An 18,077-nucleotide genomic window follows, 5' to 3' on the forward strand; every position below is an offset into this window, starting at 1 on the left:
GAATCTTCTTTAGTTCTTGCCCTATACATTTTTATTTTCTATTTTTTATTTTATTTTTTTTTAAAGATTTTATTTATTTATTCATGAGAGAGAGAGAGAGAGACGCAGAGGGAGAAGCAGGCTACCAAGGAGCAGGGAGCCTGATGTGGGACTCATGACCTGAGCCGAAGGCAGATGCTTAACCATCTGAGCCACCCAGGCGCCCGCCCTATACATTTTTTAGAATGCTGTTTACCCTTTATAGAACTTCATTAATTACAGATTCAGAAACTAGTTTTTACCTCTGTGCTATCTATATCTAGTCTTTCTTGTAGGAAGAAATACCTGGATTAAATCTGTAGCCTATTTGCAGTGCTTACGTAAGAGAGCATGTGGTAAAACTAACAATACAAAATTTAAAAAACTATTTAGAAATCTCTCTGGCTATCTTTATAAATCAGCAAGACAAATAAAAATGTATCAGATTTGCAAGAGTCATTGGATATTGGCAGCAGTTTACAGCAGAGGGCATATTTATTTTTGTGGTGTTGTCATTGGAATCAGAAAAGCATTTAGTTTTGTATAACAATCTTTAGTGTTGCAAATTTAGTAAGGAAACATTTGCTTTGAGCAAAAATAAAACCAAGAGAGTGTATCTGATCATAATTGTGATGGGCTTTTTAACGAAGTGTAGATGCAACATAGCAATTTTCATATTCTAGCAGTATTTTTAAAGTGATGTTTCACCTATAAGTAAAAAGTTTGGCTGAGTGAGTTTATGAAAATCAAAGTGGCTTATAAATACTGTATAACATTTGTGACATTTAAATTGTAAGAGTGATGATTTCCTTTAGCTTCTGTTACTGCCTAGGTGAATGGTACTTCCATTAGTGGGAAGTTTTAAAATCATTTTTTAACACAACGATTTGTCTTAATTTATCAGTTCTTTTGATGTATAGTTTTCCATAACAAAGTATCTCCGTATGCACTGTTACATTTGATTCTCATGATTTTATAAACTAGGGAGAAAAACCTTTATTATCTTCATTTTACAGATCGTAAAATGGGTTTAGAAAGGAGCTTGATCAAGTTCTTATAAATTAATTGTTTGGATGTGTTAATATTTTTAAACTTTTAAATTGTTTAAAGTAGAATATTCTGTTTTAAATAGAAATACTTTTATATTCATTTCAGTTCTTTGAATATTCAGGCTTCTGAGTCACAGAGACAGGATTATTACAAACGTTGCTTCAGGCACATATCTTAGTGCTTTGATATAATTATTGGTGGCACTTAATGATCTGTGCCAGAAAGATTTTTTTTTTTTGAGAAAGTGTTAACTGTGGTAGTATCACATGAAACCTGACTTGTCACTAGAGTAGCTTTGAAAAGCAAGATGTCAAAAATGAAAGTGATTAATTAAAAAAAATTTTCTCTCGTTTTTGTTGCCTGCCCTCTGGTGGAGAAGCTTGTGAAATTAACGGTGTATGAGAAGTCTGGAAAATAATTGTTTAATTTGGTATATGAAAAATTGAATATGTTTCAGTTTCAGGTTTAGTTTTTAATCTTAGTTTATAAACTTTAGAGGGGACAAATGTGGGATTAACAATTTAAGAATACGTAGATTTCTTAAAGATAAGCAGATTTGTTTTAGAAATTGTTTCTCAAAAATTGTTGTTTCTAAGGGTCTTGTTGAAGTATCGCAAAATTTAAAAACGGAAAATGAAGAGTTTAAGAAGAGATACGATGATGCTACATCCAAAGCTCTCCAGCTTGAGGAAGATATAGTGTCAGTGACACACAAAGCAATTGAAAAAGAAACTGAATTAGACAGGTATTTCTGATGGTTTTAAAAAGATACCTTTATGTTTCAAAAATGTTTTTAATGAAATTTTTTTGTCTATATTAATGTTACTTTAATTCAGTTTAAAGGATAAACTCAGGAAGGCACAATATGAAAGAGAACAACTGGAGTGTCAGTTGAAGACAGAAAAGGATGAGAAGGAACTTTATAAGGTAGTTTATTCTTTTCATTTCTCTTTGTTATCTGTTGCTGTGAAACAAATTACCCTGAAATTTAGTGGTCAGGAATTTGGGAGCAGTAGCAGCAGCTTAGCTGCATGGGTCCGGCTCAAGGTGTCTTGGTCAGTTGCATTCAGGATGTTGGCAAGGGCTGCAGTCAGCTACAGGCTTGATTGGAACTGGATGGAGGATCTTCTGTCAAGGTGGCTCACACAAATGACTTATGGCAGGATGCCCTTCAGTCTCTTGCTATGTAGGCTGTGTGGCCTCTTCAGTGGCTGCTTGAATGTTTTCACAACATGGCAGCCAGTTTCCCTTGGAGCGAGCTATCCAAGAGAGAGGAAGGAGGAAGTCCTGGTGCACTTTATGACCTAGTCACCAAAGTTGTACATTGGTACTTCTACTTTATCTTATTCATTAGAAACTAGTTACTTGGGTCCAGCCAGTACTTAAAGAGAGGGGAATTGGGCTTCACTTCTTATGGAGAGGAAGTACCAAAGGATTTGGGGACCTATTTTAAAACTACCCCATTGTGTATAGTCCCTAAAAGTTTTCAGGGAACTTGCTGGTATTTTGGTTACTTAGCAGGTAATACATAATAAGTCAGAGAGGTTTAATAGTAACAAGATACCTACCTGTTTATTAGAATTTATAAAACCAATTGTTACCCCCCTTTAATAACATCTTAGAGCATTAATTTCAGTGATCATCATGTTTTAGAGTTTGACTTTTAGAATAATTTTCAGAGAATGTCATTTTAAACAAGATACTCTGTTAACAAATCTTCACCTTTTTGAAGTTTTTCTTTTTTAAATGATTCTTAAAATAGGATGGTTAGCTTAATTACGAATAATGCTGTAGATGTAAATTGAGACATATTTATCTTAAGTGGCTTATAGCAGTTCATGAAGACAGTTCCAGATGATGAATTTCAAGAACATTCAAGTTAAGTCAGTATTATTTGGACAGATTCAGTCACTTGATTAGATTAGAACAGAGCGACACACCTGGTATTGTGCTATATATTTGTTGAGAGATAAAAACATACAACTGTGCATATATTCAGTATTTTGATAGTTACAATTTGCATGTAGAAATTAGAATATGATTTATATTGCCAGTGGTTTTTTCCTTCTTATTTTTGGTGGTGGTTGGGATTTTTTTTTTTAGAAGATAAAAATAAAAAAATACTGAATTCACCATGCAGCTTAGCATGGATGGGGACGTTTTGCATGTCATGGGTTATACCCATTTTATTTCTTGAATAGCTTATCCCCAGGGGATGTGTGCATGCATGCGTGTCACTCCCAAAACAGAAAGAAAAGTAGTGATGATTCACTGGTGGATGATTTTTTTTTTTTTTTTTTTTTTTTTAAGATTTTATTTATTTGTCAGCGCACAAGCAGAGGGAGAAGCAGGCTCCCCTCTGAGCAAGGAGCCCATTGTGCGACTCAATCCCAGGACCCTGGGACCATGACCTGAGCCAGAGGCAGATGCTTAACTGACTGAGCCACCCAGGTGTCCTGCTCTGGTGGATAGATGATTTTATGATTTAACCCTTTAAGAAAATATGCCCAAAATAATGTTTGGTTTTTGAAGAAGATTTTGTGAAAAAGGGAAATAATAGAGATATCTAGAGAAATTGATGCAATTGGATTACTATTGATAGTGTTTTTTGCAGACTACCTCCAAATGCAGTTTTTTTAAAGTTATAAAGCATTTTTTTTTAACTAAGTGAAAATTGGCATCTCTAACAATTTTTTACTCAATGTTAATGAATTTCAGTGAGAATATTTCAGTTTTGTTGCCAGGAAAAGACCTGAACATTATTTCTCTGTGGATAATTGCTTTCCATATTGCTTTTTGTTAGCATAGTGGGAGATGATAAGATTCTAATTCAATAATAAAATGAATTCTAAAGGCATTCTAGTTAGTATTGGGAAGGGTTTAGGAAGGTCTTAGGGTTAAACCAGTGATGCTGGAGAGGTATAATGAATGATAACTAGGATGAATTATTTTGGAAAGAGAAAGACATATCCCTAAGGGTGTCATCTTTCCATCCTGCCTTGCTTTTCTTTCTGTTATGAGAATAGGACTTCTGGTGTTTTACAGAGGGTTGGCAAGCACATTTTAGGGTAAATCGAGCATTTTTCATTTACTGCTCTAAATGATTCCTTATGCCTTGCTTTCCCCCCCCCCCCCACTTTCTGCAGAGTTTTTGTGTTTCTGCTTTACACCTGAATGACCAGTCCTTTGCAAAAACTGGGCAGCAAGGAAGGAAGGGAAAGAATGAGGTGTCTTGGGGATTTATTCTTTTACGCTGTGATAATATCTCCAGTTTTCTATAAGCATTATCAGTTGGGGTCAAAGTGACATTGGAATTTCCATTTGAATATATTTTCCCCCAACCTCCCAGTGTTCTAAACAGTATTTCGTTTGTATGTGTGTATCCCCAAAGTTGGAAGTTAAGACTTTCCTTAGAGATTTTTGTTTTGTGGTTTTTTTTTTTTTCTTTTTCATGGCAAGGAGACTGAACTATGACAAGACCTCATATTATATTGTTATGTATCTCAGAAACAGGCTTTCCCTTCCAGATTGTTTATATAAATAACCAGAGAGATTCGTTATGTCTCTCTCTTCTAGCCCCTATTAGAACATATGAACCATCCCTGGCCTGTAAGAATTTAGAGGAAATGATAAAATACTTTCTTGAGCTGATGACTATGAAAATTAGATAGTGTTTTTTTTTTATTTTTTTTAATTCTTTTTTTGTTTTTAAAGATTTTCTTTTATTTATTTAATTGACAGAGAAAGAGAGAGACAGCGAGAGAGGGAACACAAGCAGGGGGAGTGGGAGAGGAAGAAGCAGACCTCCCGCCGAGCAGGGAGCCAGATGCAGGGCTCGATCCCAGGACCCTGGGATGATGACCTGAGCCGAAGGCAGTCGCTTAACCAACTGAGCCACCCAGGCGCCCCTAGATAGTGTTTTTAAAGGGATGCTGCAAAGGTGTTGGCTGGTGATACCTCAGAGAATCTGGAGTCGTTTTTTATCCTTGTGAATAGGAATTAGTGTTTCAGCATTCATACATTGAGGTTCAAGTGCAAGAAGTATGTTAATTCATTTCTCTCTGGTACTCTTAACCAAAGCAAGATACTCTTTATAGTGGAAACTAGGTTTCTATACTCTTTATAATTTCAGTTATGGAATTTGATTTGTGCATCTGTTATGAGCAAATTAGCAACTGCTGCCTAACTTCCTGGGAAAATTAATATAGTGGGGTTAATTAAATATATTTTTAGGCACGTAGGAAGTAAATGACAGTACTTCTCAAAAGCAAAATACTGAATTGCTTAAGATGTTCTTGAATGTATCCCTTCAGTTTTCCAGAATTTTGCCATGCCTTTATATTTGAATAACGTATAACATAATTTGTTCCTCCAAAAGAATAACCAGATCGGTTTGCATTTTTAAGGAGAACTTAAATTTATTAAATGAGAGGAGAAGACTTTAGAGATGAGGTAGTGTTGTTAGACCTTAGATATAATCTCTGTGAAAAATTAAAAAAAAAAATTAGGCTGTGTTCTGTTCCTGTTTATTAGCTAGTCATTTGATAAAACTTGGGTCTCTTGACTCCTGGTCTAGTAAAGTCTTCTGGTTCCTTGATCATATTTGGGTTAGAGATAAACAATGGTATTTTGAAATTTGAGTAACTTAGGTTATGGAGTTAAGAGTATTCTTGACATTTTCAACCACTGTTAAAGGTACATCTGAAGAATACAGAAATAGAAAATACCAAGCTTGTGTCAGAGGTCCAGACTTTAAAGAATTTAGATGGGAACAAAGAAAGCATGATTACTCATTTCAAAGAAGAGATCGGCAGGCTGCAGTTCTGTTTGGCTGAAAAGGAAAATCTGCAAAGGGCTTTCTTGCTTACAACCTCAAGTAAGGTAAGTACTTTTGCAATATGTATTTGAAGATTGTAAAACCTGTGTCTATTAAATGTATACAATATAGTGGTTTTTATTTTTAGTCTTTACTTTCCCCAACCTTTTCTTTTGAAAAAGTTCAAACCTGAAGGCATTATGACATTACACCCTAAATACGTTAGCATGTCTCCCTATCAACAGGTACATTGTTCTGTATAACCATCAAACCATTAATACCTAAGAAATTTAGATACTAGAAATTTAACATTCAGAAGATAATATTTCATTCCTATATACAGCTTTAGTACATTCAGATTGTCCCAAATATATTTCTATATAACCTTTAAAATTTCTTGACCCAGGGGTAAATAAAGACCACAAAATTACTGTGTTCTTGGTCTGCTCTAATCTAGAATAGTGTCCCTATACTTTTTTATGACATTGATATTTTTGAAGAATTTAGGCTTGTCTGAGAAAATGGTCTGTAATCTAATTTATCATTTCCTCATGGCTGGATTCAGGTCATTTTTTGGCAAGAAAAGGCATAGATGATGTTTTGTACATTCTGTTGCAGTGTTATCAAAAGTCACATAATGAAAAAAAGAAGTCACATAATGTCAGTTCCGTTCTTGATGTTAGGTTTAATCATTTGTTTAAAGTTATGTCTGCCTGAAACCATTATATTGGTGCTTTTTCCTCTCTCTGTGATTGAGTAATATGTAGGATAATACTTCGAGATCATGTGAACATCTTATTCCCCAGTAGCCTTTCACCCAGTGGTTTTTTTTATCCTTTGATGATCCTCACCTGCATCAGTTATTAATGATTACAAAATGGTGATTTAAAAATTTTTTATCGTTTCTTGTACATTTATTAGAAGGTATTCTTTTATAATGAGGTTCTCTGCTGCCCTCTCCCCTTTTTTCATATCCCTATGGACTTAGGGATTCTTTTTTGTTCAGGATATCGTACATCATCATTCTTTTTCATACCCAAATTGTCTCATACTTAGCTAGGGGGAGTCTTTCCAGACCTGCCTTTTTTTCCCCCCAAGATTTTATTTATTTAGTTTAGATCATGCACACACACTAGCAGGGGGAGCGGCAGAGGAAGAGGGAGAGAATCTCAAGCCGACTCCATGTTGAGCACAGGACCTGATGTGGGGCTTGATCTCAGGACCCTGAGATCATGACCTGAGCCGAAACCAAGAGTCGGGCACTTAACTGACTGAGCCACCCAGCTGCCCCTGTGTCTTTTTCATATGTTCCATAGATGTTTTGAATACTTAACTTTGTGAAACAACTGTATATTAGAGTTTTAGGTTCTGCCCCAGACCTGGTACTAGGCATTTCTCTAAGGAGCCCCGTTTGTTTTTCAGTGGGGAATGGTATTTTGTTTTTTTTTTTTTTTTTAAAGATTTTATTTATTTATTTGAGAGAGAGAGAGAGAGAATGAGAGATAGAAAGCACGAGAGGGAAGTGGGTCAGAGGGAGAAGCAGACTCCCTGCCGAGCAGGAAGCCCGATGTGGGACTCGATCCCGGGGACTCCAGGATCATGACCTGAGCCGAAGGCAGTCGCTTAACCAACTGAGCCACCCAGGCGCCCGGGGAATGGTATTTTGAAACCAAATGGAATTTTGATATTTTTATATTGGATCCTGTTGCTACTAGGGGTCATTGCTGCTTTGTACTTCCATTGGACAAACTTTTAAAGTCCTTATATAGTTACCTTCAAATCAAATCCAGTACCTTAGAGTTCTTCCTTACCTTCCTCCATTCCATATTTATCTCTTCTCTCAGCGTGAGAGCCCTTGTTTCCAAAATGTTATATTTATTCATGTATTCTACCCTGTTATACACACCAGTAGTTTCAGAAGTGTTACGTCAGTGCCACTCTCAACAGTGTGTCTACTAAATAAAGTTCTTGGGGGCACCTGGGTGGCTCAGTCGTTAAGTGTCTGCCTTCAGCTCAGGTCATGATCCCAGGGTCCTGGGATCGAGCCCTGCATCGGGCTCCCTGCTCAGTGAGAAGCCTGCTTCTCCCTTTCCCACTCCCTGTGCTTGTGTTCCCTCTCTCACTATGTCTCTCTCTGTCAAATAAAGAAATCTTTAAAAAAAAATAAAGTTCTTTTCAAACTTTTTTCTTAGAACTTAGTAAGGATATACATAGCACTGCGTTCAAAAATAACACACCAATAGTTTCAGAAGTGTTACATCAGTGCCACTCCCAACAGTGTGTCTACTAAATAAAATTGTCTTTTCAACCGTTTTTCTTAGAATTTATTTCAGTAAGGATGTACATAGTACTGTGTTCAAAAGTTACTTGAATAAACTTTTTACCATATTTATGGGAATGAGTTTTTATACAGTCTACATTTTTATTTGCATTTGATTCAGAGTAGTTTTTATTCTCTTAATCTTTTGAATTTTGTGTTTTGAGTGTGTTAAATAGTTGTATCATTCAAAAGTGAAAATACTTATAAAATTTACTATGATGTCTCTTTCCTAAAAAGACCTTTCTTATACCCATATGTAAACATTTTCATTAGTTTCCAGTTTATCCTCCTGTTTCTTTCTGCAAAAATAAACATGCATATGCAGGCATTCTTCTCTATTCCCTTTTTTCTTTTGCAGTTTTTAAACAATTTTTTAATTTAAATTCAGTTGATTAACATATAATGTATTACACTGGTTTCAGAGGTATAGGCCTGCGCTTCATCAGTCTTATATAACATCCAGTGCTCATTACATCACATGCCCTCCTTAATGTCCATCACCCAGTTACCCCATCCTTCCATATTTCCTTCTTTCTTTAAAAAAAAAAAAAAGTGCCATGCTATATATACTTTTTCCACCTGTTTTAAAATTGAACATTATAAGCCGAAAGAAATTACTCCACATCAGTTCATGGAGATTTTCGAACTTTTTTTTTTTAAGTGGTACATTGGGCAGATTTACCTTATTTCTTAACTCTTGTGGATGAATATTATGTTATTTGCAGTAGTTTGCTGTTAAATACACTTAGATGTAATTACTATAACAACTAAGATGTCAGATGTGCATCACATTTAGAATGAATGATTAACACCCAAGTTACTCTTCAGGGTATTTAATACAGCACATTGCAAACACAAGGTGAAATGTATTTTTGATTTATTAAGATGCTAAAATTTTCTCCAGGCATCTTTTTTCTATATAAGTAAGACCTCTGTAAGGAAAACCACAGGTATAGAAATACCTGGGAAAATGGACTCTGAATTAATTTTTTTTTTTAAATTCTCTGCCCAATCTGGGGCTTCAGCTCATGACTCCAAGATCAAGAGTCACATGCTCTACCAACTGAATCAGCCAGGGGCCCCATTAATTGTTAAAACTTAAAAAAAAATTTGTTTTAAAGCAATACAAGGTCTTGGTTATAACATAATTCAAATAATAAGGGTACAGAGTAAAAGTAACCCTCATCCTTTCCTACATATGTCTTACAGAATTTTTAATTTTTCTAGAAATCTATGTACATATAGAATTTACATTTTTATAAAAACTGAGAATGTATGTATAATGTTCCAAAACCTTTTAAGAATTTTGTAGAATGTCTGGATATTCTATATGGGTATGAGAACCCATAAAGATCTTCCTCATTGACTGTAACAGCTGCATAGTATCCCTTGTTTTATTTAATAGCTGTGTAGTATGCAATTGTTTTTAGTTGTGTATAGTCCTTAGCTTTTATAAGCATACTGCAGTAAACCTTGTACAGATATGTAGGCACATGTACATACCAGAATAAATTTCATAATTATTTTCAGATTGCTTTTCAAACAAATACCCCAGGGGCGCCTGGGTGGCTCAGTCGTTAAGCATCTGCCTTCGGCTCAGGTCATGATCCCAGGGTTCTGGGATCAAGCCCCGCATAGGGCTCCCTGCTCAGCGAGAAGCCTGTCTCCCTGTCCCACTCCCCCTGCTTGTGTTCCCTCTTCTCTCTCTGTCAAATAAATAAAATCTTAAAAAAAAAAAAATACCCCAACATTGTATATACTCCTGTTTGTAATGGCAGCACAGACTTTCATTGTATGAAGGATATATTGCAGAATTTATAATAAATTCTCATATTACCTATTTTCTACTTTTAATAATTTTTCATTTTAATAATTGTACTGAGTCCCTGAAAAACTAAATTTTCTTAGAAACTCATAAAAATAAAATTGCTAGATCAAAAGTATGTGCTTTTTAAAGGTTGTGCATGTTGCAAAAATCTGATGAGAAACTATACTACTTACAGGTACATAGTCCACCTGTTTATAAATGTGCTAATGGGTTGTACTTTTTCTGAGTTTATTTTAGTATTCTGAGTTTATTTTTATATTTAGTTTATTTCTTAGATAAAAATAGGAAAGTTGAATAAACTGGATTTCGTTGGGCTCCTAATATTAAAGGAAATAATTTTATCATGGCAATTTTAACTTTTTTTTTTTTAAGATTTTATTGGGAGAGAGGGAGAGGGAGAAGCAGACACCCCACCGAGCAGGGAGCCCACGACCCCAGGATCATGACTTGAGCCAAAGGCAAAGGCTTAACCGACTGAGCCACCCAGGGACCCCTCTTTTTTTTTTTTTTTCCTTAGAGCAATTTTAACTTTTTAAAGGTACTTTTAGGTTTTTTAAGAGGTGCTAATTACTTCTCATTTTCCCAGTGCCTCATCTTTGTTACTTGCAGCATGATATCAGTATTTTGTTTTTAGAAGTTCTAAACCTGTCCTATGATATACATAATGGTATATTAATGTTACATTGGATGTGTTTTAGGTTAGTTAATAGGAGACTTCTTTTAACCAAAATTTTTGGAATACAGAGAAGTTATTGAAATTATTTTTATTGGTAATCATAAAAAAATGAGGGTCAGTAGTTACAGATATTAGAGATTTTGGGGGACAGGAGCTTTCATTTGAATTTCTGTTTAAGCCAGGGTGTTAAATATTGGGCATGTTGCTTGACTTCTGAACTTCTATTTACACGTGTTTAATGTGGTAGAGATACCAAGTGCATTGGGTTGTTATATGGGGACTCTAATGCAAAGTCATATCTTAAGTTTTTTATAGATTTATGTACTTCATCTAAGTCATGAATAGAAAAGCAATATTTAATTTAAAATTTTGGATCTGTTGAAATATTTAAAAATTGTTTTCTGCTTCTGTTTTTACGTTAATGGTTTCATTGCAAATGTATTTATCTGATTTTCTTCAGGAAGATACCTTTTCTTTAAAGGAGCAACTTCGTAAAGCAGAGGAACAGGTTCAGGCAACTCGGCAAGAAGTTGTATTTCTGGCTAAAGAACTTAGTGATGCTGTAAATGTGCGAGATAAAACAATGGCAGATCTGCATAATGCACGCTTGGAAAATGAGAAAGTAAAAAAGCAGTTAGCTGATGCAGTGGCAGAACTTAAACTGAATGCTGTGAAAAAAGACCAGGTAAAGTGGGTTAATTTTGAATTTTCATTTTGGTCAAAAACTCACTACAAGTTTATATGAGAGAATAGGTATGTCAAAATAAGGTCAGATTCCTTATCATAGAAATTTAAATTTCCATTCATTTCATTTAGTCATTGTAACTTCTTCAGTTGAAATTAATGTAAGCTTTAAGAAAAACTTAGGTAGGCAAATGCCTAATGGTTAGTAAGAGCTGCTCTATTGTTAAACTTTCTGATGTCAGTTATATATTGCTTTGTTTGGAATTTCTTATTTATTAGCTTCATAAAGTGGTATTATGGTTATTTAACAGGGTAATACTTACTCCTCAGGAGGTGGATTGTTCTTCTCTAGTTTTTTAATGAGCCTTAGTCCTAAGAATATAAAGCTGGATTTATTAGGAGCTAATGTAGCTCTGTTGCCAAAACTCCAAAACAAATAAAAATTAAAAGCCAGAAAGAAAAAAGCGAAATGAAGTTGGGATTTACTTTTACATTATGAGATAGATTTTTAACATTTTTTAAGAGGAAGTATGTGTGTATTTTTGTCATAGGAAAAGACTGATACACTGGAACATGAACTGAGAAGAGAAGTGGAAGATTTGAAACTTCGTCTTCAGATGGCAGCAGATCATTATAAAGAAAAATTCAAGGAATGCCAGAGGCTCCAAAAACAAATAAACAGACTTTCAGACCAATCAGTAAGGACAGTTTGAATGCATACCTGATATTTCCTTTTTCAGTATTTTTGTTAACGAATCAAATTTATACTATTTTAAAGTTTTATTTGTGTAAGTAACCTTTGTACACCCCACATGAGGCTTGAACTCATGACCCTGAGATCAAGAGTCACATACTCTTTCAACTGAGCCAGTGAGGTGCCGCCAGATTTATAATATTCTAAGTATCAACCTTTTGAATATAATTTATCTCTGCTAATTTGAAAATCATTGGTCTGATTTGAAGTCATTGGTCTAATATTGTAATGATACATATTTTTTTTTAATCTGAAGTTTTTATTTGCTGGAAAACCAACAAAGGAAGCAAGGGTAGCAGCGGGAAAAAGAAAACAGGAGGAAGGTTCCTTTTTTCTTGACGATTTCCCTTTAAATTCTTGATAAATGTCATCACTTAAAAACTCTATACACATATTGAATCCTTTCTTAGGACAGTGATGCCTGTCCTCAGTGGGATTCACCATTGATTATCCCCAGGGTCTTCGATATTTTCTCAGTTTTCATTGTTGGGTTCTTCCATCCTATTCATAATCACTAGATTGGGAAGAGTTAATGTTAGCTAATTGTTTTATATTCCATTTGAGAGTGGGTAAGCAGATTTAATGAAAAAAATTATTTCTGTTCTGATGCATGTTTTAATGTGGGTCCTTAAATTGTATCTAATATAAGGTTTGCTATGTAATGGAATGCTGGAAGTGAAGAAACATTTAAAACCTGTAGTTGAAAATGATCCGAAGTTCTCTTTGTAAACAAAATTTATCCTATTCTGTGTTACGGATAATTTTTTTTTTTTCTTCAAGATTTTATTTAGGGGCACCTGGGTAGCTCAGTCGGTTAAGCATTTGTCTTCGGCTCAGGCCGAAGATATTTATTAGAGAGATCATGAGCAGGGGGAGGGGCAGCGGGAGAAGTAGATTCCCCACTAAGCGGAGAGCCCAACATGGGACTCAGTCCCAGTGCTCTGGGATCATGACCTGAGCCGAAGGCAGATGCTTAACTGACTGAGCCACCCAGGTGCCCAGTACAGATATTTTCACAGAAATGCATGTGGTAAACTAAAAAGGTTTTTGTGAAAAGATATACTTTGAGTTTGACCCACATGTATGGGTTTTGGTTTGGGGCCTGTAAGTATATTATGACTTTGTAGTAGATGACCTAGGAAATTTGTGTCTTTTCTTGGTGGTTTGATGATTTGACAAGGAAAACCAAAATAAAGTTTTTCTCATTTGTAACATTTAGGTCAGTTAGTAAAGTGATGTGTGTTACCTTTAGTTTTTGTTGGCCTTTAAGACACAATAGCAGCTTTGTGGACTTCTCAGGATTTCTTTATGGCAATTACTGAAGGAAGGAAATATAACTCCTTGAATAATTTATTGTTAATATTTTGAATAGGCCAATAGCAACAGTGTCTTAACAAAGAAAATTGGGGATCAGCAAAAAGTGAATGATGCCTCAATAAACACAGACCCAGCTACTACTGCCTCTACTATAGATGTAAAGCCACCACCTTCTGCAGGTAAAAATCTTTTAGACCTTTTGTGTAGTGTCCTGCCTTGACAAGTATTGATACTTACTTACACTGCCTTGTTCCAGGTGTACGAATTTAAGGGAGCTTCTAAAAATTCTTACAAGTGAGAGGATTAAGGCAAAGATAAAGTAGGGGTCTAAAAATAAGAAAGTCATGCATGTGAAATATATAAAATGTGTGAACCTACTATTTATCTTCATGAGAATATTCACAAGTATTAAATGAGCTGGAGTTTGTAAACTTACATGCTTATAGCAGCAGTTAGGCTATAGGACAAAAGCCAATGATTGAATCTTTAATATCCCACTAAATGTATGGAATTTTGAAGCATTTATGGAATTTTAATTGTACAGTTCTGTTGGTGGAAAAATAAATCCCCTGTTAATGGTTTTCTTTATCTTTTACTACTTTTTTTTTTTTTTTTTACTTTTTTGGATCATTAGGGTACTTCCTGGTTAGTGCACCTGTTGGCAGATAAGTTAAATTTTTATTAGTTTGTTAACTTATAGATTAGAAAGACATAGTGAATGATAAACAACATGAAAATTTGAACTAACTCTAGATTTTCATTTGGCCTAATTTTTTTTTCACCTTATGTTAGAGATTTGACATAATGAAAGTTGGCACTAGAGTATATAAAAATACATTTCCTTCTGTAGTGTTTGGAGTAATTGCTGTTTTAGACTTTTTAAATGTATTGTAAATTTCCCATGCTGTTAAATATTTAATTAGGTTCAGCCACTGTAGAACAGAATCCTGACTTACATTTCTGTACATTATCTAGAGTGGTGTTGTGTAAATTTTTTATTTAATAAAGACTTAGTGAATAGTAATGAAGGCCTAGAAAAATGATTTAAAGTGTTTTTTCAGAGAGTATGGCTTTCTGCTTACCCTGTCTATTCAGTTATATGAAGAGAACAAGTGTGCCAGTTAAGAACTGTTTTTAGTTAATTAAAAATAATGATCCTTTTCATTACTGAATGTGAACTTGTTTCTGGCCAAACTAACATAAAAAATTCTCACATAGAGTTTATGTTATCTTTATTTAGTGTATGAATAGATGATTTCAGATAGATATTTCTCTCCTTTAGTATTCCATTTACTGACCTTTAAGTTATTCTGAACAGGAAGATAATATAAGGGGCAAAATAAGTTTTAATAATATTTTCTGCTTTGTAATAGCCGAGACAGATTCTGACATGGTAACAAAGGGACAAGTCTGTGAAATGACCAAAGAAATTGCTGACAAAACAGAAAAATACAATAAATGTAGACAACTCTTGCAGGTAAGATAGCTTTCTTATAAATGAAAGATTTATTAGATATAATGGCTTAGCTTACCTTTGTTTGGATTTTTTTTTTAAATACTGGGGTTTTGTTTTTGCTTTTTTTTTTTTTTAATACCCATTTACTTAGTTTCACTTTTTTTTAAAAAAGATTTTATTTGACACAGAACACAAGCAGGGGGAGCTGCAGGGAGAGGGAGAAGCAGGCTCCCTGCTAAGCAGGGAGCGGGATGCAGGGCTCAATCCCAGGACCCTGGGATCATGACCCGAGCTGAAGGCTGCCTCTTAACCAACTTAGCCACCCTGGTGCCCCCTTAGTTTCACTTTTGAGATGATGAAAGGGAGTTCTGTGTACCTGCTCATGTAGGCCTGTGTGTAAAATCATGATCCTAAAATTTTCTATTGTCCTTTCTTGATAATGGGCAAGTGATTAATTGAGGTTGGTTATTTTTGTCTGCTTATTATAAGTATACATTGAAAATGTATCCTTGAACTTGGAACTTCATAAAAGGGAAGTAATTTTTTTACATTAACTATAATAATAGCAAAGAATTTTACCACATCTTAAAGTAACCAAATTTACAAAGTGGAAAAAGAGAATGTTAATCAAATGAGCTATTGCCTTTATGATGTTACTTATTTTGACTATTTTAAACTGTATTCTTCATACATTTCAGTTTTGCAACTGTGTTGGTGTAGGGTTCAGTCCTGGAATATTTAAAGGACAAAGGGAAAATGCTTCTCATTTATACCTGATTTGGGGAAGGGAGGCAAAGGTGTTTTGTGTTTGTGTGTATGATTTTTGTTAATTTTTTGGTGTATGTTTCTCCATGCATGTAGAGAGGGGAAGGCTATTTAGAACTATAGAATGATGAAGTCATACATTAGTTCAGTGTTACTGTAGTAATTGATTTAAAACATTTTGTCACTGCCTTTTAAATAATATTTAATCTTTTAAACTTTATTATTTTTTTTTTAAGATTTTATTTGAGAGATCGCAAGAGAGAGCATGAGCTGGGGATGGGAAGAGGGAGAAGCAGGCTCCCTGCTAAGCAGGGAGCCCACAGGACTCCATCCCAGTACCCTGAGATCATGACCTGAGCCCAAGGCAGACGCTTAACCAACTGAGCCACACAGGCGCCCCAAATCTTTTGTTGCTTCAGAGGATCCTTCCTTCTGTAGGATTGATTTATTAGAACAGTTTTACCCTTGAGTTCAAAGCAGTTGTTTATAAGGGACTAAACTTTTTTCATTAAGTCTGAAACAATTCTAGATGGATATTTTTTTAAATGTCATTATATAGTATAATTGACAGAAAGATAGAATGTGCTTAAGCTAAAAATTTCCTCAAGGCGTTCCCCCCCCCACTGTGTTGAAGTTGCAGTAAACTGCATATATTTGCTGAAATCCAGTAAACTGCTTATAATATTTGAAGTCTCCAGTTTGATCAGTTTTGCCATGTATATAGTTGTGAAACTGTGGCCAAATAACATTTCCATTACCTGCCAAAGCTTTTACCCATTTGCAGCTCATTTCTCCCTCTATCCCCATCCCCACGAAACTATTGGCTTGCTTTCTGCCTCTGTAGGTTAGTCTACTTTTTGTACAGTTCATATAAATCCAGTCATATGGTTTATACTCTCTTTTTTGGTCCTCTTTCAGCATAATTAATTTGAGATTTATCCATGTTGTTGCTTATATTGGTAGTTCATTCCTTTTTATTGGGAGAGTTCGGATCTTTTGCTATTTTAAAAATAATGAGTTCTTCTTACTACTGAGTTGTATGTGTTCTTTATTCTGGATACAAGTCATTTGTGTGATATGTGTGGATATTTTCTCCCAGTCTGTGACTTGCCTTTTTCATTTATTTAATGGTGTTTTTAGAAAAATTTTCAATTTTGATTAAGTACAGGTTTACCAATTTGCTCTTTTATGTTTTGTGCTTTTTAAAAAGATTTATTCATATATTTGAGAAGAGAGAGTAGGGGAGCAGAGGAAGGAGGAGAGAGAGAATCTTAAGCAGGCTCCATTCTGTTCTAAGAATCCAACTTGTAAAGATTTTCTCCTGTCTTTAAGTTTTATAGTCTTAGGTTTCACATTTAGGTCTATTTTCATTTTTGTGTGAGGTATGGTATATATCGTAATGGATATTAGGTTGATCTAGCCTTATTTGTTAAAGACTTTTTCTCAGTTGAGCTGCTTAAAGCGTGTTTTTAAAGTTTTACCTTGAATATAAGACATTCAAAAGGAAATTGCCCAATTTACCCTTTTGTCATGATTTGTAACTCCTTTCAACATTCTGGGTTGTAGAGAAGAAGCATTATATAAGAAGTCAACCTAGCGATTATCTTGGTCAGGAAATCCCAATGTCTGGAAACAGTTGTCATTATAATCATAATATGTTTATTACCTCCCTTTGTAGAAGTAACATATGCTTATTGTGAAATCTTATGGCATTATAAAAATAAAGAATAAAGATGGTAAAAGGTACCATCATGGTCCTGATTCCAAGTGATAACAGCTATTAATACTTCATATTTTCTTTTTTTAAAGATTTTATTTGAGAGAGAAAGAATGAGACAGAGCATGAGAGAGGGGAGGGTCAGAGAGAGAAGCAGACTCCCCGCCAAGCGGGGAGTCTGATGCGGGACTCGATCCTAGGACTCCAGGATCGTGACCTGAGCTGAAGGCAGTCGCTTAACCAACTGAGCCACCCAGGTGCCCAATACTTCATATTTTTCTACACAGCACTATATAAAGATCGTACAAAATTGTGTTAACTTTTAAAAATAACATTATACTGTACTGTTTTTTGCAGCATACTATTTTCGATTATTGTATCTTGACGTTTTTACTTGTTAATTTGTAGATCTTTGTTCTTTTAAATATATACTGTTCCATTGTAGGGATTTAAAATGATTTGTCCCGGGGCACCTGGGTAGCTCAGTCGTTAAGCATCTGCCTTCAGCTCATGTCATGATCCCAGAGTCCTGGGATTGAGCCCCATATCGGGCTCCCTTCTCGGCAGGAAACCTGCTTCTCCACTCTCCCACTCCCCCTGCTTGTGTTCCCTCTCTTGCTGTCTCTCTCTCTCTCTCTGTCAAATAAATAAAATCTTAAATAAAATGATTTGTCCT

The 18,077-nt window shown here is 34.9% G+C and overlaps 1 protein-coding gene across 2 annotated transcripts in view; it reads left to right on the top strand.

The window, feature by feature from the left end:
• Positions 1 to 18,077, top strand: part of TAX1BP1 (Tax1 binding protein 1) — an 83,850-nt gene that overhangs the window by 33,251 nt on the left and 32,522 nt on the right. For both annotated transcript variants that reach the window (XM_027573403.2, XM_027573404.2), the window contains exons 6-12: positions 1,665 to 1,813; positions 1,905 to 1,995; positions 5,764 to 5,949; positions 11,169 to 11,393; positions 11,944 to 12,090; positions 13,519 to 13,642; positions 14,837 to 14,940. In XM_027573403.2, the coding sequence (XP_027429204.1) occupies positions 1,665 to 1,813; positions 1,905 to 1,995; positions 5,764 to 5,949; positions 11,169 to 11,393; positions 11,944 to 12,090; positions 13,519 to 13,642; positions 14,837 to 14,940 (1,026 nt within the window). The remainder of the gene's footprint in view (positions 1 to 1,664; positions 1,814 to 1,904; positions 1,996 to 5,763; positions 5,950 to 11,168; positions 11,394 to 11,943; positions 12,091 to 13,518; positions 13,643 to 14,836; positions 14,941 to 18,077) is intronic.

Source organism: Zalophus californianus, chromosome 12 (assembly GCF_009762305.2).
Source record: "Zalophus californianus isolate mZalCal1 chromosome 12, mZalCal1.pri.v2, whole genome shotgun sequence".
Taxonomy (NCBI): domain Eukaryota; kingdom Metazoa; phylum Chordata; class Mammalia; order Carnivora; family Otariidae; genus Zalophus; species Zalophus californianus.